The sequence below is a fragment of the Gastrolobium bilobum genome, unplaced genomic scaffold (genome assembly GCF_033153095.1).
Source record: "Gastrolobium bilobum isolate Gb01-03AN ecotype WA unplaced genomic scaffold, APGP_CSIRO_Gbil_v1 utg46590, whole genome shotgun sequence".
Classification (NCBI taxonomy): domain Eukaryota; kingdom Viridiplantae; phylum Streptophyta; class Magnoliopsida; order Fabales; family Fabaceae; genus Gastrolobium; species Gastrolobium bilobum.
The window spans coordinates 1-20,427 of NW_026896313.1; the positions used below are offsets into that span (position 1 = coordinate 1).

The following is a 20,427-nucleotide window of genomic DNA, read 5'->3' on the forward strand; positions in this document are numbered from 1 at the left end:
TAAGTTGCACTTTTAATCGACTAAATGGGCTAAACTCAGAAATTATGAAACGCGAATTTTAGTCGACTAAAAACTCACCTTAATCGACTAAATTGTTTGCACTTTTAGTCGACTAAGAACATTATTTAGTCGACTAAATGTCGCAGATCAGGTTTTTTAAAAACTCCCCCATTTCGCAAAGGGGGTTATTTTCAAACCCTAATCGACTAAATCACTCCATTCCGTCCCCTCTCCAACCAAGTCCGAATCTCAACCCTTGAAGGTGCGATTGAAGCTTCCTTGGTTCACACTTGCGAAATCGACATTTAGGTAACGTATTCTGACTTGCATTTGGTTTTAAGTTTAGTTTTTTTTTTTTGTTTTCTTCATGCATTTGATTTCTGTTTGCGGTTTTGTGGATTTAGGTTAGGGGTAGGGTGCTAAGTTTGTTGTGATGGTGAGGGTTAGGGTTGATGTGGTGCCTTAGGCTTAGGGTTAGGGTTATGTTAGGGTTAGGGTTAGGGTTAGGGTTAGGGTTTATGTTGCTGTTTTGTTTGGGTTGTAGTGTTAGGGCAAGGAGTGGGTTTTTGTGTTTAGGGTTAGGGTTAGGGTTTCTGATTTCTGTTTTATTTTAGGATTAGGTTTTGTTTTTTATATTGAATTTTAAATTTTTTGATATTGTTATTGTTCATTGATTTTTGTTTCCACTTGCATTGTAGGTACAGTTGTTCCCATGGCTGGCCGTAGAAGATCGTCTAGCACTGGAAATGAGAGACGACAGAAGCTACGACAAGACCGTCCGTCTTCGTCAAGGCCACAAGAGGAAGACCCCGCTGCTGTCGACCTCCCATTCGGATACTTGTTCGAGAATGACCCGGTGGTTCATGAATCTTTTGTTCGTGACTTTGTTAACCGACCGATTTGTGGGGCCAAATCACTTGATACAGCCCTTTTTGAACAAGAAGGTTTTAACATTGTGAGGTGGTTGGAGGAATCACATCTTAGGACCTTGGCTGAACTGTCGTGCTCATATTCTGAGCTGCATGTACGGGCCTTCTACCATAACCTCAGCTACCATCAGGGTGAGCTGAGGTCTAGGGTCTGCGGGGTGGACATATACAGGGACGTGCAGAAGGGAAATGAAAGATTTAGACATATACAGGGACGGTTCAAGGGTGTTGAAGATAGGCTTGCTCGTCTAGAGCTTGGACGAGGACAGCAGATTGAGGATGTTGCAGGGCAGGGGGCTGATGTGTCAGATGAGGATGACGAGGAGACGGCGTCCGAGGAGGATTAGATTTAGGGTTTATGTTTCTATTTTACGTTTGTAGTGTATGTTGTTATGTAATTGACTTCGGTCTTCCTATTTGACATTTGTAGTTTATGTAATATTATGGTTATGAAATGAACTATTTGATGTTCCCATCATGTTGTGAACCGTTTACGTAATTATTGTTGTTTTCTTATTTACCAAATGAAGGAACAAATATCTTTTACCTTCTTGTTTTCAATTTGTGTCTAATCACAGTCCAACGGGTCTAAAATGTCCAATGAAATTCAGAACAAGTGACCTTAACAGAGTTAAAAGAAGAACACAAGTTTCGGATACCCTAATTTGGAGTATTTATGCAGTACATGTACATTCGTGGTTTATAACCTGTACAATACTATTTTGTACCTGAAAGTGTGTTCCCCAAGTCATTATATACGTGTACATTGATATTCGATCGGTTCCGTGCCAAAAAAATGCGTGCAAAACAGAATGGGGTGTCAAAACCAGTTATTTAGTCGAGCAACCTGTACTGGTTTAGTGGACTACACAGTTTAGTCGACTAAACCAGTACAGGTTGCTCGACTAAATAACTGGTTTTGACACCCTATTCTGTTTTGCACGTATTTTTTGGCACGGAACCGATCGAATATCAATGTACACGCATATAATGACTTGGGGAACACACTTTCAGGTACAAAATAGTATTGTACAGGATTCGTATGCGATTGGGTACGTATTACCCCAAACCGTTTGTTTACGCTCCCCGAAACTTGGTGATTTCATTTTTTGGTAATATTAGTATTAGTTATGAGTTTCAATCTATCAATATGGACCAATGTTAGATAATGGACTTAGAAATGAAATGTCAAATTACATAATGAGTTATACAGTAACACAAAGTAACATCAAAATTCATAACAGAATTACATGAACTCTTACAAAAGACCTTAAATACATGCACAACATTGGTTCAGCTAGGATTAATCCTCATAGGACATGTACGTTTATTGTGACCAATTTGCTTGCAGGTGCTACATCTAGTTTGACTGCTTGTGGGTTGGGACTCGACCCAATCCATTTCATTTTGTATCCTTGAAGACTTCGGTCTACCTTGTGCACGAACCAAAGATGCATTTGGGATAATAGTTGGACCATCTATTTCTGGGATCAACAACTCATTACCCATTGGAAACCAATGTGCAGCATAGACCTTCTCAATTTGTGTAATTGAGAACACAGGATCGACATAGTCATAGTGGTTCAATTTTTCAACCTTGCACACCGCTAGCACATGACTGCAAGGAAATCGTCTAGCTGTGAACCGTCCACATTGACATTTACGATTTAACAAGTCAACCCTCATAATGTCGCCGGCATCATGCGTAGATTGATTGTAGGCATCCTCAACTTCAAACAACTGCAAGTCTCTATCAAAAACACGGACACAGAGACTGACAGTTAACTGATCATTCTTTTGTAAGAAGTCCTCAACCTTTTTTGCAATTCTCCAGCCTTTGTCCTTTACTTTTTGGATCTTTTCACGCCTCTTCACAAAATACTCTACAAGTCTACTTTGCGTCATCTTGACCAATGCCGTTACTGGCAAATTACGTGCACCCCGTAGGACCTTATTGATACACTCAGATAGGTTAGTCGTCATATGACCAAACCTTCGGCCCTCCTCATCATAAGACCTGCACCATTTCTCTTTGGGAATTTGATCTATCCATGAGGCTACTTGTGGGTTACTGTCGACAAATTCTTGAAATCTTAAATCAAAGTGAATCTTCGAACACATGTAACCTGCAAAAAATGAACCCAAATTGCAATGAGTTATACATAAACAACATTACATACAACATGTACACATTCATGTAAATAGGTTACCTAGTTTCATCAGCGTTTTCTTCAGTTCCACGTCCCTAAACTTAGTGTTGAAGTTGCTTCCAATGTGACGAAGACAAAACACGTGATACGCAAATGGAGGCTGCCAACCGGCATGATCCTTCACAGCCCTGATGATGCTGGGGTGACGATCGGATATTAGACATATACCATGCCTACGTGTGACATGGAAACACATCTGGCTAAGAAACCACAACCAATCATCCAATCTCTCACCCGGTGGAACAATGGCAAACGCAATAGGCAGAATGAATCCATCACCATCCTGTGACGTAGCAATCAAGAGGGTACCTTTGTATTTCCCGTACAGGTGCGTGCCATCAATTTGGATTATGGGTTTACAATATTTGAAAGCCTCAATGCACTGGTGAAAAGTCCAAAATACCCTGCGAAAGACAGCCTTATCGGTGTAGACTCGTCGTTCGTCACAACACTGATCCGTATCAATCTTGAACACAGAACCAGGATTTATCTGTGTCATGTAGGTCAGCCAACCAGGTAAGATGGCATATGATTTTTCCCAGTCCCCAAACAACTTCACAATGGCCTTCATTTTAGCCTTCCAAGCCTTCCTATAAGATATGTTGTATCCATACAAACTTTGTACCCTCTCCTGAATAAGAACTGGTTTCGTGGATGGATCTTCTTTTAACATACCTATACAAAATTCGAAGTCAACACAATCAATAAATATACCGAAAAATTAAACCATAAACAAAAATGAATGTAATACATACTTATAATGGCTGCACAGATTACATCAGAATCCAGCTGTCTATGGTCCCGAGTAAGGCCTTGGTTTAGGCAAGTGTGTTTTTTACCCCACTTACTAACAACCCAACTATTTCCATTCTTGGGCAACATAGCCCGCACGTACCAGGGACAACCATCATTATGGTGTCGACACTTCATCACAAATCTATGGTCATCACTTTTTGCCACCACAGCAGTACGATGAGACTTCATACAATATAATTTGACTGCATGTTGCATTTCAGATTTAGTTCGAAACTCCTGGTACAAATATAATGGATCCCCTAAATGCCAGCCACCGTGGATGTCATCGTCGCCATACAATATCTCCGTCTCATCATTAGGGTGAGCCCAATTAATGAACGAATAGTGTGGGCTGTCGTTCCAAAATGGCTCAATCTCAGAACCTACGTCCAAATTTAAACTTATCCGTCAGTACGAAAGAAAACACAAATATATATATATATATGCAAAATTAAAACTGTAATTTACAATCTTACCACTGCTAACAGGGTCAACACGGAGCGGTGGCATAACCTGGGAACTCAAGTTTCCTAAACTAGTATCAGCGTCAAAATTCCCCTCTACGTCCGTATCTGAGGTGTCACCCAGCGGAATAACACTCTCGGGTTCACCATCGTCTTCACTGTCCATATCCTCGTCATGCTCATCCTCATCCTCGTCTATTTCCCTCAGTGGTATCTGACTTAAGACAGGTGCAGGTGCAGATAAACCGACCACTCTGTCTTCTTGACTTTGACTTCTTCCATGCACAGGTGCAGATGAAGATTGACCACAGTCTATTTCAACATATATCTCAATAAAGTTTTGAAATTTTTGGTCCGCAATTGCATCTATGACACAGTCCACATCTTCATCGTCACATATATCATTACCAATGTAGAATATAGCATCCTTACCAACTGTAGACTCTACCCTGGCGATCATCCGTTGAACGCCATGGCTGCCGTGTAGCCCCAATTTTTGGTGAATCCTCCCCTTCAGCTCATTGTACGTAGTGCCCCGTTTGATTTTCAACATTTTCGTTTTTCCTTCAAATTGAACACCGTTGGGGCCTTCATTATGCTTTCCATCATAGTAAATCATGGTAACATACATGTTTGGACTTGAGCTCATCTTTCACACGAATTTTGGGGGTAGGAATCAGATTTTAGGGGTTAGGGTTCGGATTTGGGGAAAACAATTGAGAAATAAAGGAAAATGACAATGATTTCACAATTACTATGCCTTAGAGGTGATGGGATGAAATGGAAGGGTGATTGGAAGGTTCACAGCTGACAAACAAGAGAAAGAGACCAAGAGAGGAGTTTTGATTTCGAATATAATGAAAATGAGACCAAGAGAGGTCTGGATATAGGGTTTTTCGCGATCTTTAGTCGACTAAATAATGTTCTTAGTCGACTAAAAGTGCAAACAATTTAGTCGATTAAGGTGAGTTTTTAGTCGACTAAAATTCGCGTTTCATAATTTCTGAGTTTAGCCCATTTAGTCGATTAAAAGTGCAACTTAATCGACTAAATGGGGGCAGGATGGTGGATAGTTCTGGGGGAGGGGCAAATTGGTTATTAATTATTTAATTAGGGGCAAAAGGGTCAAAAAGCCTGGGAATGAAGGGGAAGTATATATTCGAGGGTAAGTAATGAGTTTCGTTTTCCTTTCCCCCCCTTAAATTATCCAAAGTTCTCTAAATTAGGAGAAGGTTTAAATGTTCTGAAAATTGATAATTTTTTTGGGGAATTTCAGCTAAAGAAAGAAACATCGTGTGAAAATATTTTATTTAACTTTTTATTTTTTATTTTTCTGAATCCAAACTTAGCGGGACAAATGATTCAACTCATTTTACAATCCAAGCGACTCAATAATAAAGACTTAACGGGTAAAGAAACACATCTATCCTACATATATGTCATCCTGTAAATACACAATTGTAACAAACACATCCATCCTACATATATGTCATCCTGTACATACACAATTGTAACAGTATAAGCTGCAGATGCCACTTGAACCTACCAATTAGATTGAATACCACCATATTAAGACGACATAAGCACATCATGCTGTTGCTGTATAAAGAAGACTCAAAACTCATGTATATGATCATCTTCTCTATTATTACTTAAGTTCAATGATATAATATTAATTTGAGCATCAAAGTATTTTGCAGGTATTTTCTCTCTCTGTCCCTTCCAAACAAAGATTACAAGAATTAGTACATTCATCCCTAGACACATATCCCGCTGCGATTCACCTGATATATCAACTGGACTAAGTTCAACCGTGTATGGTCAAGCTCAACATCTCTTGGACTAATCAATTTTCAAGTAAAAGGTTGGGTTCATTAAAACTTAAAAGTTAATAAATGCTCTTCCTTCATTTTCCATTTTCCGATCATCAAGGATTTTCATAAACTTGGTTTATTTAAGTTAAATACCATAATGGTGTTACTTATTTGTTAATTACCATAAGTAATTATGTGTTTGGTGTAGTATACTTAAGAGTAAACACCCTTTTTAGTCCCTGACAATATCTACGAAGTCCTTTTCAGTCCCTCGCAATAAAAAAAGACCAAATTGGTCCCTGAAAGTACAAGAAAAGGGCCACTCTACATATTTGGGAGTTGACATAAAGACTAACATGACCCTTTTTTTGTAATTTCAGGGACCACTTTGGTCATTTTTTATTGCCAGGGACTAAAAAGGACTTCGTAGATATTGACAAAGACTAAAAATGATGTTTACTCTGTACTTAACTTGATTGCACTATGTTTATGCAATAGTTTTTATTTATTCCGGGGGTGTTGTTGGAAAAGTTTCTTCCATGTGTAGCATATTGCCTACTTTGATTTGACTGACTTTTTTCGCTCTCAAGAAATTATGCTTTTTAAAGTTTTGAATGAGTTTTTTTAATAATTTTTTTTTAATGTATTGTTTTTTTTACAGTTTTTTTTTTTTTTAAATTCAGAGTTATTGTACGTTAGAAGTAATATCTAAAAAATACCTCTAAGTAAAAAATAATATATTTTTTTTAAGTCACAAATCTCGGCTTCCAAAAGAAAAAAAAAAAAAAAAACCGTTTAGACATCAAATGTACTAGGTTTATGATATGCATATTTTTTTTTGGGAAAAGTGTTTATTCTTTTAAATGACACAACTTGTATTTTTTCACTCTCACAAAGAGGTGGGATCCACACTTTTTTTTTCAACTCTCTCTCCTTCTTTATCTATCTCTTTCTCTCTCTTAAAATGACACAACTTTATACGTTTAACACCACACACACTTACCTTATTTTTTTCCGATAGGAGGAAAAGTTTATTCCGCGTTTCGAGAGCTATGACCTATCATATCAGCCTTGTTTGACCGTTCTTGAATATTTTACGCGTAATTGCAACTACAATGTAATAATACATATTTTATTGCAAACCTTCTGCTTCAGCCAAAAATAGAAGAGGAAAATAGATGCAAGAGAAATCTAGGAGCTAGCTATGGTGGCATATGCATAAAGGAAGAACGAAGAAGTTTCCTTGTGATTTCCATGCGTATGCCAGGAATATCAGATAGTAGCAGTCTTAGTCAGCATTTCCTTTTCAATCAATACTTTGACCAAGCAATTACTTCTCCTGTTTTACATTCTACAAACTGCACTGTTATTTTTGCTAATGCTGTTTGATCAATTTGATTTCTACAATTGTGAATCAGTTAGATGTTCCCATCTTTGACTCTCAGATGCCAATACCAAATAGATGGACCCCAAGAGCAATGTTTTTTATTTTATTTTAATTACCCAAGTATTTATTCTTCATTAATTTCACCAAATATAATTAGTATAATCTAAAAAAATTATTTATTTAAAAAAAATATATATATATATATATACACACAATTTTCACTCAGCATAAATAAAAAACCATATATACGAACTCACAATAATATTAATGTATATATGAGGGGATCTTTTGACTTTGATGTAAGACTAAGGAATATTACTTCTCATCTTAATCGTTGATTTCCGTTTATATCTAACGATTATAATTTATTAAGTTATATTAATTAATTAACTATTAATTTCAAATAAATAACAATCGTTAAATTAACGAAAATCAACGGTTGAGACGAGGAGTAAGACTTCTAGGTTTTATACCGAAGTCAAAAGATCCCTCATATATATATATATATATATATATATATATATATATATATATATATATATATAGGAAAATACAAATTTCATGCTGTAAAAGACTTGTATATTATGTCATAGACCCTTCGATTGTTGTGCTGCTATTTTCTCTGTCTCTCTCTTTTAGTGGTGGGCTTCACCATTTTGTGTCTTAGCATAAGATATATGATCTCTCATATTACATAAGAGTAGACAAGTCCATACATATATGTGGTTTAATCGGATGTCAAGTCACTTGACATACGGATCCGGTCAGTAAATCATAACCATACAAATGTGGATCAATATTAATAAAGGGAGAGAGATATAATATTCATTTTCAATCAATTAAATAAGGAAAATAAATATCCAAAATATTCACTATGTTGGAATGTGTGTGATTGTGGGGCACGATCGAGAACCTTGCTTATGTGTAATTCTGTGCATTGTCGCGATCGTGAGTAAGGTATGTGTAGAGTTTGGAGGTGCCAACTTATTTAAAAATAGTAACAAGATGGATTTTGTGCCAATTGCATGGGCCATTAGATCGTGTTATCGATTCGAAATACCGCTCTTTTTTTATTATTATTATTTAAAAAAGACGTTTATGTAAATAGAAGCTATTCTCTTCTTTTTCTTTGGTACACTAGGCTATTCTCTTTTGAAGGCCAAGGTAAACTTACAACATCAATAAAATTCAGAATAAAAGTATATACAACTTACCAATTGTTTGATCCCAAAGGATTAGAGATGACTATTGGATTTGATATCTAACCGTAAGTTATCACATATTATTTTGCACTATGAGGAAACTGAAAGTCAAAGGAAGTGATGTGTGTCCAATAATAATCAGGAGATTAAGATTTTAAATTGTGTACATATCATATAAAATCTTCTTTTATAGAGAATTTCACATACGATTGAGAATATAATTGGATTGGATCACGTGTCCAATCTTGAGGCTCATCATACTGGTCCAGAACACCAATAAAAAATATATAATTTGAAATCCAAGTCATTGAATTAATGTTAGAATATCCTAGTCATCACAAAATTAAATATATCTACTTACAAATGCACCAATACACCCTGTGTATGAATTTATTATTTTCTTGATATATTAAACTTTTGGGGTGAAGAAGAGGTCTTCTTATATCAAATTCAATAAAAATTATTATTTTTAATAAGAGTATATAAAACAAATATGGGAAGTATAAAACGTTAACTTAGTATATAAAAACTTTGAACTGTTAAGTATAAAACGTGAACTTAAGTGAATTAACTTACTGACAACGTGTATGGGAAGTTTGTAACGCCTGACAACTTGCAAGAATCAATGACTGTCCCCACACACTAACACGAGACTTTTCAGTGTGCTTTGTCCTCACTCGCACACTTCCCGGGAGAACTTCCCAAGAGGTCACCCATCCCAGAATTGCTCCAAGTCAAGCACGCTTAACTGTGGAGTTCTTCCAATCTGGGCTAACGAAAAGTAGATGCATCTTGTTAGTATAGGTAGTACCAATTAATTCTTATAAACCATTCCTAACTGTACCATCCCATACCAGCACAGTCTCTGGAATCCCTCTCTTTCGAGTGTTGATTCGATTCATTCATGAACCCCCAAGCTGCAAGATTTGGCATGAGCCGCTCATTGTCCGTGCCCTTTCGCACCGGCGATCACTCCCTGCCCTTGCCAGCTCTTGGGATGTTACAAAGTTAATTACATTTTATAACGAAATCGCCTGTTAATTTAATTGGTGAAAGTATGCTAAAAATATAAATATGAATTTTAGTTTTTTTTTTTTTTTTTTTGAAATTTTCCCCAGAAGAGATAAAATTTTGTAGTGGGAGACTGGGAGTCTATGAGGGTGTTGACCGAAACTTGAAAGGAAGCCCACAGGCACTTGGGCTGAAAGTGACACGAATCGAGGATTAACCCTATATAAGGTGACAGGACATTCACATGCATACGCCGAGGAAGCACACAACACAGAGTCTCTTTCTCTCTCTTTCACTCACTCTCTCTCTTATTTTTCTCGTCCACTTGGGATTCTGCACGTAAAGTCGTAAACTTACTATAAATTGCATGCAGAATGGTGGTCATATAGAAGATTCTCCGTACTATCACTCCAGCTGAGGCACACACAACCTCCTCTTTCACTCCGCTTCTTTCTCTTTTCCTCCTCATCCATTTATTACCCTAATTCCGCTATTATTTATTTATTTATTTATGTATTTACTAATCATAATTAATTAATAATTAATAAATAAAAATCCCTTATAGCTTAATCCTCTGAACCCTTACCCCAAACCCCCTTGTTGCTTTACCCTCGATCGTCGCCGTTTTTCCTTTGCTACTAGGGATGTCGTCGATACCATCATCTATGTTGAATGCTGATGATGATGGCCGGTATCGTTCTTCATCGTCTTTGGTTCCTCAACCCTATATCTTTTCTCACTCTTTGTCGGAAAACCAAAACCCCCCTCACAAGAATCAATCATTAGAAGACGCTTTTGCTCTTCTCCGTGTCTCTCCCTTCAGTGACCAACCTTTTGATTTTGTTGGTGATAATCGATCTTCTGATCATATTAATAGCGCTGTAGGAATTTCTTCTTCTTATGGCCATGGGTTTCACCCTTATCGATGCTCCAATGTTGGGCAAATTCATGGGTGGAACAACATCAGCGGTGCTGCTATTGATCGTGACGCAATGCTATGGCAGAATTATTGGGTAGGGTGTGACAGAGATAGTGGAAGCTCGAACAGATTTAGGTCCAGTACTTTTCCAACATTTAGTGCCAACGGTTCCTCTTCCAGCAATGACAGGTTTCTTGTTTCTGAGCCTTTTTCGAGTGTGCCACTTTCGAATGGGGGTGGGGACAATTTGCAACAAAAATCCCACTTGCGTTACAGGTCGAACATTCCGGGGTTTGATGTGAATAATGGATGGCATCCACGTTGTTTCAATGATTTGCGGGGGAGGGTTCTGTCACTAGCTAAGGATCAACATGGATGTAGGATTGTGCTTGAAACGATTAAAAGCTTGACAGCAGAGGAGGTTTCTTTCATCTTTTTGGAGCTGATAAATCATGTCACTGAGTTGATGGTCGATCCCTTTGGGAATTGTGTTTTTCAGAAGATGGTGGAAATCTGCAGTGAAGAACAGCTGAATCAGATCATTTTAATGGTGACAGAGCATCGTTTTCAGTTAGTCAGATTATGTCTTAGCCCGTATGGGTATAGATTTTGGCTATTCACTTTTAAAGAATCTTTGTTTGACTCCTTTAGCTTCGTGTCTAAGTTCTAATTGTGCTAATTCGGGTCTTTACTTTTATATTAATATGTAATATGGTGTTTTTCTTTTTTCTTCCAGAACCCGATCAGTGGAGACATTATTAGAGCATGTTGCAACCCAGGAGCAACGAGCTTTAATTATGTCAGCTCTATGCCTCGGTGTTGTTACATTGGCTAAGGATGCAAATGGTCATCGTGTGATTCTGCATTGTCTCAAACATTTCTCATCAGAAGATAATAAGGTAATTTATGTTCATGATTTTGTAATGTATTTTGTTTGAGATCACACGTTCAATACTAGTCAACTACCGAGACAATCCAAGCTCAACTCATTTCCATTCCAACGTTTTACAACTAAGCAACTTTGAAAATGCGCGTTCAAATTGTGTTTGATGCTAAGGCTAGTTAGTTGAGGAATCAGAGATTTAAAATTATTTTAAGAATGATTCATGGTAAGGTGAGTTCAAACTGGAGCTTTTTCCATTTGGAAATACAGATTTTTCTACTTCATGTCCAAGTATTTTCTTGATTTGCTGTCATGAAAATAATTATAATATCTAATTCTTAATTAAGTTTATTTTCCCCTGGATAGGTCTTAATTAAGTCTATTGTTGAGATACCATACATTACTGTTTAACAGACTTAGCTTCACCCTACTTTTATTTTGTCAATTTTTTTTAATGTTTTCCTTTCTTCGGCTATAGTTTTGTTTTTAACGTAAATGAATAAAGATTTTGTTTTAGTCTTGTTTGGGAAATTCTGAAAGTAGACTTTCATCACAGGATCTTCTAAATGTGGTGGCAAACGACTGTTTTGGGATGGCAATAGATAAGACTGGTTGTTGTGTGCTGCAGCAATGTATTAACCTTGCTCAGGGAGAAACCAAAAATAAGATGATTGCAAATATCATAGTAGATGCTTCATTCCTAGCACATAACGATTACGGGTTTGTTTTCACCAAGTGTCAATTCTTTTCCTTTCTATCCAATGTAGTTAATTATAATTACTTTATCTTCTGTATTTTGTTTTTTCATCTGGCAGCAACTATGTTTTGCAACATTTATTGTCTCTGCAAATACTAGGGGTTACAGAATGTCTACTGATACAGCTTGAGGGACAATTTTTATCTCTTGCCTGCAATAAATTTGGGAGTAATGTAGTGGAGAGATTCTTTTTATATTCCGGAGAACAACATTCAAAACGTATTATTTTGGAGTTGCTCTGCAATCCAAACGTTGCAATGCTTCTCGTGGATCCATTTGGAAACTATGTGATCAAATCTGCACTGTTGGTATCCAATGTTAGTTTAACACTTTTAAGTTTTTTTAATCTTAATGTTTGTGCATTACTTTACATTTCTAATTTTTCGTAGTCAGTGTAGTCTAGGAAGTTGGAGTCTTGGTTACTTACTAAAGGTTGAATTGCAATGGTTTGACTCTCTTAACTTGTGGAATTTTTTTTTTGGCAAAATAAATATACTAAGCAACCTGATTTTTTCCTTTTCTCTCGTTGACGATTGCTTTGTTGAAACTATTCTGTATCAAGTGGTTTCTCTTGGAATATGCCGAGTATCATATGTAAATAATTCTGGTAACTAACCAATATTTTATTAGCTGTCTTCCTCCTTTTGATATTTGGAGTGGCTCTAGAAGCCTCGGTTACAGTCATCGTGTGATAACTTGGTTTTTCTATCTATTTCTTAAAAACAGGGTGCCATTAGGAATGCCCTGCTGAAGCTGGTCCAATTAAATGCTCCAATGATGCGCAGCAACCGCTTTGGCAAGAAGTTGCTTGCTAGGTTTGACAGGGAGAAAATACGGCCTATGTAAGCATGCATTTCTATGTTGCACAAAAGATTTTTAATACCTGTATCTAGTTTCCCTTTTTCCGTATTCCCATTACTCTCATAACAATATTGATGCCTTTGGTAGTGTTAGTTTGTGTGTGGCTGGTATTAGTTTCCTTCGATTTTTTGTCTCTTGGATAGGATGGAAGTACTTGCTACGGGAACAATTTAGATTTTACTAGAGAGGACAATCCTCAGCTGTATTAACTACACATACATGATCCTCGATAAGGGAGCTAAAGCTGGTGATACAAACTGTGATTATCTACATGTCTATTCTTGTGACTCTAACTTACTGTTTATTATTATTTGTACTATGGGTCCAATAAACTTATCATGAGGATATATTTTAAGCGGCTCTTGTTCCATATGTTCTTTTGTTGCATAACTTTTGATGACATTTTATCTTCGCATTAAAGTTTATATACCCCCCTTGACTCGACACTTTGGGTTTCACCTCACGAATACTGGCGAATTAGATCGGAAGCTCTTGATGAGTTCACATTCTATTGGTGTGGTCTTGGAATTTTGTGGTACACGTATTTTCCTCCCTTAGAAGGGAGCTTTTCTTCCCGGCTGATTCCTTCAACACCCTGTCTTTTAAGGATTGAAAGGTGTAATTATTTGATCTTCCAACCTTCAAGGGTAAGCCCAAGTACTTTTCCGAAAATGCTATCGCTTGAATACTACAAGGCTGAAAATTGTTTAAAATTGATTTTTTGACCTGGAGCATCGCCATGTAGTTCAAGGATATTCAAAACTGTTTCATAATCACCCAAGGATGTGCCTTCGCAAAAATTAGACAATTGTCACCTAAATTTTTTTTGTGGGATTTAGTGCTTCAAGACATGCTCTGATTTAAAAAAATAATTCATATGCTCTGCCTGGTAAAGAAAGGAAGTCCTTATGCATAAGATAAATGATCTCTTCTCAAACTTAAAATAAAGACCTGTTGTTGGTACCGGCGCAGTAGCGGAATATTAATTGAAGTGTCCAAAAACTCTTCCCTGCCTGAAAACTTGACCAGAAAACAACCAAAGAAATGTCCATGGGTAATGTCATATAAAATATTTATAACAAGCAATATATTATAATAAAAAAAAACTTTTCCGCAACCCCGTCTCAGTCTAGACTCCACTCACCGTTTGCACGTCGCTCAGCGTGGCCCTAACATATTACACACTAATACACTATTACCACTGTGCATGCATTGTATTGAAATACTATCCAAATATTTTTATATTATCAATTTTAGAGGTGACAATTTTCAACCCGTTGACATTATATGAACACATATGAAAATTTGTGTTTGGGTAGATATGTTTTCAAAAAAATTATATCGTATCGTGTGTCAAATAGCAAATACAAAATTGACTTGTATTAATCTTTTTACAGATTATTCATGTCGTGTAGTACCAACTGTTGTATAAGAATTTCAACACAAACTCGCATAATAAACGATACACTTTGAGATTGATAAATTATTTATATCCCGTCGTGTTAACCCTCATAATAAGTCACACACTTGTTGGGTCACGGGGGAGCCCATTGTAGGAGGAGATCTACCATCATAAGGGCTAATATATGAACTCAACAATATAATTAATGGGCTTCGATATCATATCTCAATTCAAAACCATGAGGCATTGGTTCATGGGTCATTTCACTTGTATTGTCCTCACTTAGCAAATTTCTAGCCAATGTGAGATTTCATTACTCACTTGGATTCTAATCCCAACATTCTCCCCCTAAGTGTGAGTCCTAGACCCGGATCCGCTCCCCCTCAAGTGGAGGCTGCTTCAAGTATTTATGGGTTACATCAAGGCTTAGCTCCACTCATCATGAGTTTGGAAGGCTGACAAACCCGAACACTAACTACTACCATCCCCAAATACTCAGAGCACGTAGGCTCATCAATCATTTTATCTGATACCAATGTTGGGTCATGGGGGGAGCCCATGGTAGGAGGAGATTTATCGTCATAAGGGCTAAGCTATGAACTCAACATCATAATTAGGCTCTTAAGTCATTGAGTTCTCTTCCACTTATATGATTCTCTTCCCAACAACATTTTAAGGTTGATGAGTTATTCACGTCATGTCAACCACAAAATAAGTGGGGTGTTCATATTAAAAGTTTTGACTAATTTTTAAATTCGTGCCATATTCGTATTGAATGTATTTATGTAAAGTTAACCCAAATTATCACCTCTAATTAATTTAAACCTACAATTATTATCATGTTAATATTTTTACATAAAGTTATATGAATATTTTTTACTTTAATTAATATTTAAATTATAATTATCATATGTGTAATTAATTAGATATAATAAGTTAAAAGAGAAAAAAAAAGGTTAATATTGAAAAACACGCATTATTAACTTGAAAGAATTTAAAGCTAAAACTTAAAAATTTATCACATATATTTTTTTAAACAAAATTAAGAAATTAAAATTAATTTTATGATTCATTTATTTATACGTATCTGCTGTTATATTCTTCTCATCATGAGGTTATATATTCCTTATTAAAATCACCATCTGAATCCACTTTGGTCACGAGAAGGGATCTTTATTAAGGGATGCCTTTTAACAGCAGATAGAAAGGTAATTTAAAATTAATTTATCACTTTGTCCGTATAAATGGGTCCCGCCATAATTAAGGATCTTTATTTATCACAGGCATAATTAAGACATTCTCCATATAAAGCTTAAAGATAACGCCGAATTATTCCCCTTCGCTTCACACCTACATTCAATTCCCGTGATCAAATTTCTATATATGTATACATAAAACATGATAAAGGACTTCATAAATAGTAATCTAAACTGCTGTGAAAACTTAATCAGCTAGCTAGGAATTAGGATCCATGGCGGATTAATATCTCATAAGCCTGGAGATATACATGCCAGTTTTGTGGAATAGAAGATTTAGAGTGTGATGCACAGATAGATAGGATATATAGGAATGTATGAATTAATTAAGGGCATTTGCTCCTGCCTTTGGAGTTCTTCAAGTCCCTGTAGCAAGGACACTCGTCCTTGTTCCCGTAAGTCCCAGAAGGAACGCACTTGCACTTTTCGCAGCAGATCCCGCAGAACCTCAAGCATCTGTCCTGAAAACCCGCTTTGGAGCACCTCTGTGCACACTTGGAGTCACAGAAAGCTAAATCCATCCCCCACAGGGAATTTCATCAGTTAGTATATATATATATATAACAAATCAAGAAGCATATCGATCGAATATATATGTATATATATATATACAGTACTATTAATTGAAACAAAATATATGCAGTGATAGCTAGCGAGCGAGATAGGAAAACTACCAGAGCCAGCCATTGAGACTTCCAACAAAGAGGTGCTGAGGACAAGGCACACAAGTAGCACATTTGCAAACACGAGCTTCATCTTACTTTCACAGACTAGAATAAAGAACAGGATCAGGAGTATATGCTAATTAAGAAGAAATAGTGATTGTGAAGAAGGGAATGGAGATAAATTAGATGTAGAGAGGCACTGATCACTGGAAATACTAAGAACTCTCAAGCAGGTTGTGTTGTGGAAGTGTGAGCCAGATAAGGAGGTTATTTATAGTAGCAAACGAAGGGTAGGTGAAAGATTCGGAGGATGTTAGTGTGAATTTATTGCTCCTCAGTTCCTTTTAATTACTTATCATCAATATTGCAAGCTAGAGACAGCTGGCCAGTAATTTTGGCATTGGTAGATTGTGCCAAAGCCGCGTTGTTCCTTTTGGCTTTATAAATCTCTAGCCTTTAAAATGTATTTAGATTATCTTATTTTAAAGTTACAAATTATTTCAATTAAGTTTTTTTAGTAATTATTGTCTAAAAAATTTGTTTCTTAAACATGAACTCACATTGACATTTGTGTTGTGAGTCAAGGTATGTGTTTGAAATCATGATATAAGATATTATATGTATTATAATATCTTTTTTGAACCTATTTCACTTATTTTATTTTTTAATATTAGATTACATACCTATTTTATTTATCTCAACCAACAATGAAGATGGTGGGAGAGAGAAATAGGCAAAGCAGCTCATTTGATCATGCAAATCTTATTGGGACTGAACAATCACACACATATGATTGTAAAACAGAATGGAGATAAGGCAAGAAAGAAAGGTGACACAAATTTATCTTGGTTCACTTAATATGAACTATGTCGATCAATATTTCACCATATTTTCTTCATGGTACTCATTATTAGAGGTGTTAACGGATCAAGTTAGGCTTTGATCTTAAAAGATTAAGCTTCTGTTTAAATGTGTCAGTCTGACCTAGTCTGTGACATGCTATGAATATAATTATCAGCATGTGGCATGACTTGTTTACCAAAAAAAAGAGCCTAATTTTGCCTGTTAAAAAAAATAAAACAACAAAAATTTATCCAAATAAAATATACGATCAAGAACATTAATAATTCCACAAAGAATCATAAATTTAATGTATATCCAAACAACATAATATAAACAAAATCATTCAAAAAGTCTGTTTCACCAATAAAATAGGGTGAAATGGGTTGAGGATAGAGGGCTATTATGAGTAGTATAAAAAATATAAAATAAAAATAAAAGTTAATATAATAGGCCAACCTAAAAGACTCTAAGGCCGGGCTTTTGAATTGGAGCTTGAAGTCTTTTTATTAAACGAGCTTTTATACAAATCCAAGCCTGGTTTCAACAACTAATTTTAGACATGTAAGCTCAGCCTTCACTAGCCGGGTCAAAGGCTCCTCCTTCATTTACCACCCCTACTTATTACAAAGCACTAAGCGTATAATGAGAATATAAATAGGCTTAGAAACTTTAAACAATAGTAACCATTTATGAGTCAAAGCCCAAACTATTAGAAAAGAGAAATAAAATATAATAAACTTGAGACTCTGTTGATTTTTTTCTGGGTTTCGCCAACAAGAATCTTCATCTGAATGCGAAGTATGAATTATATCCAATAAATCTCCATCGCTAGGAGATTATCATCTAATTATATAAAGAAAAGTATATATTTACAGATTCCATTGGTTATTGATATTGCCATTCTGCCATGTTTATAGCATGCTTTGAGTTGTTTTAGCTTCGGATCGAGTAACCCCACCAAGAATCTTGGCCCTTCCAAGTTCTCATGTAGTCGCCATATTTATGGCCAAGATAATTTATTGAAGAATTGCATATTGTTTAAAGTTAAAAGGTCAAAAAAATAAATGTGCTTGATCAATTTTAACGATGAAATTGGTATGCATAACAATGCATAATAAAATTTAAAAATATTTTCACATATAAATACATGTCTTTTAGTTGTGTGACGCTCTTAATACAAATTTGGCACATAAGATGTTTATCTGATATAAAATATCAAACATGCGAATATTGTTAATTATGAAATAAAATTGTTATTAGAGTCGTATAATTAATATGTATCAAGACTTGTTAAAGAAATTTCCCAAAGAAAATGAGGGCGGGCAATGATCGAATCCGAGATACCGAAGTTTTGATAACATGTAAAGAACCAATTTAACCTAAAAATTTAAGTTGATAAGTGAAAGCCTCTTTAATGGTTTATATATCTCTAACGAGACTAATGAATCCAAAAAATGACAATGACGAAGAATTTCAACTTAATTATGAATTTCATGGATGAACCATTGAATGAGAGCCTTGAAATGGCTAAGAGTTGTATAGATTGTATTAATTAACCATTTGATTAAGCTTTAGATTCTTGAGTAGGAGTAATGGATATTGGACCATGCATAAATCAGGTATGAAATGTGTTTATTACGTTAAGTATTGGAGTTTTCCAATTGAGAAGTGGTTAAGCTCAATTTGGGAGTTTGAACATTAAAATTTAGTGTCTTGTCCCTGTTTATGGTGCTCCTGGCGTCGTAGTGGCGCTATTAGTGGCTTAGCGCCAGAAAACAATGGCTTGAAGGTTCTTGACAATTCTAGCCCCAAACTGGCACTCCTAGCGCCGTATAATAGAAGCGGATCAATGGCACGGTGCTTCTGGCACCAAGTTGGCACCGTCAGCCCACTGCTGGTTTCAACATCTTTTCGTAAAAAAATTTATAACTTGAGCTAGTGTGCTTCAAATCGAGTGCGGTTTGAACTTACGTGAAACTAACTTAAAGATCTATAACATAGTAAATTATTAGAATCATTGGGTAAGTGGATCAAGCCCAATTTAGTTTAAAGTGATTTTTTTACTTTATTTTCAAGAATCCGGTTGAAGCAATTACTCTGCAGGTTCGGACTATACTTAACCAATTTGTTAATATGATACCTTTTCAGAAAGCCCAAAATATCGAGTTTAACATAGAGTAAAGTCGAAGGAGAGGTTAACGAGAAATAAATAAAGTGCATGACAAGACATAAGAATAAAAAAAAAATTAGTCACCTATTTAATTATATGTCATTGTGATTTTAATTTTTTATTTTCAAATAATTTTTTATTTTTAAAACAAAAAGATTATTTTTAAGAATAGAAATAAAACTGCCCTTTGGTTTGCGGTGATTTTTTATTGCCTGTGGAAATTTTTTGTTTTTTTAATTCTTATAATGTCAGCTAAAGCGTAAGTATGTACTTTCTATTAGATACGGAGCTGAGTTAGCATGAATTATATTCGTCTTATTGTGGGCTGACTCACATTTGGCCCAGCCTGCAGCAGATGACCTGAATGGATAGTTTCGGTCCAAATAAATACCCTATAATACAGACTATTCGGAATTAAAGCCTTGGGGGCGTTTGGTACAAGAGAAATTTTTATTTGTCCGGGAATCTCGATTTTCAAAAATATGATTTTTGCATTCAGTTTACGATAATATCTGAAAATTTAAAATTTAGAAAAATTCAATTTCCCGGGAATCCCTCAAAATCCCGCGTACCAAACGCCCTTCGGTCTTATATACAGTACCGGGCACTCAGTGGCAGTGCTAATGCCACTCATTTTATGATTTTATATCATATGAATAAATAATTATGTCATCTTTCCAGCTGTCAATTAAATTTAATATTTAATATTTAATATTTTTATTTTTATTTTTATTTTTATTTTTCACTCCTACTTTTCATCTAAAACAGCGCCATCTCCTTTCTTTCGGTGTCGGTGGCTATTGGTTTCATAACCTCTTACAAATTCTCCCATGGTTTCCAACTCACTCACACAATTTCA

General features: G+C 35.7%; 3 protein-coding genes across 3 annotated transcripts; 2 read left to right on the top strand and 1 right to left on the bottom strand.

The window, feature by feature from the left end:
* Window positions 1-247: 247 nt before the first annotated feature.
* On the top strand, window positions 248-1,353 carry LOC133298881 (uncharacterized). Its single transcript, XM_061498264.1, has 2 exons — window positions 248-309; window positions 699-1,353. Exon 2 carries the CDS (start codon window positions 713-715, stop codon window positions 1,274-1,276), a length of 564 nt encoding a protein of 187 aa, XP_061354248.1. The 5' UTR covers window positions 248-309; window positions 699-712; the 3' UTR covers window positions 1,277-1,353.
* A 9,103-nt stretch (window positions 1,354-10,456) lies between these two features.
* Window positions 10,457-13,217, top strand: LOC133298899 (pumilio homolog 15-like). The gene is made up of 5 exons (XM_061498286.1): window positions 10,457-11,331; window positions 11,468-11,630; window positions 12,132-12,334; window positions 12,430-12,679; window positions 13,098-13,217. The coding sequence occupies exons 1-5, from the start codon at window positions 10,457-10,459 to the stop codon at window positions 13,215-13,217; spliced, it is 1,611 nt and encodes a 536-aa protein (XP_061354270.1).
* Window positions 13,218-15,963: 2,746 nt separating this feature from the next.
* LOC133298898 (peamaclein-like) lies at window positions 15,964-16,777 on the bottom strand. Its single transcript, XM_061498285.1, has 2 exons — window positions 16,565-16,777; window positions 15,964-16,401 (listed from the first exon to the last, which is right to left on the bottom strand). The coding sequence occupies exons 1-2, from the start codon at window positions 16,644-16,646 to the stop codon at window positions 16,217-16,219; spliced, it is 267 nt and encodes an 88-aa protein (XP_061354269.1). The 5' UTR covers window positions 16,647-16,777; the 3' UTR covers window positions 15,964-16,216.
* Between the last annotated feature and the right edge of the window lie 3,650 nt (window positions 16,778-20,427).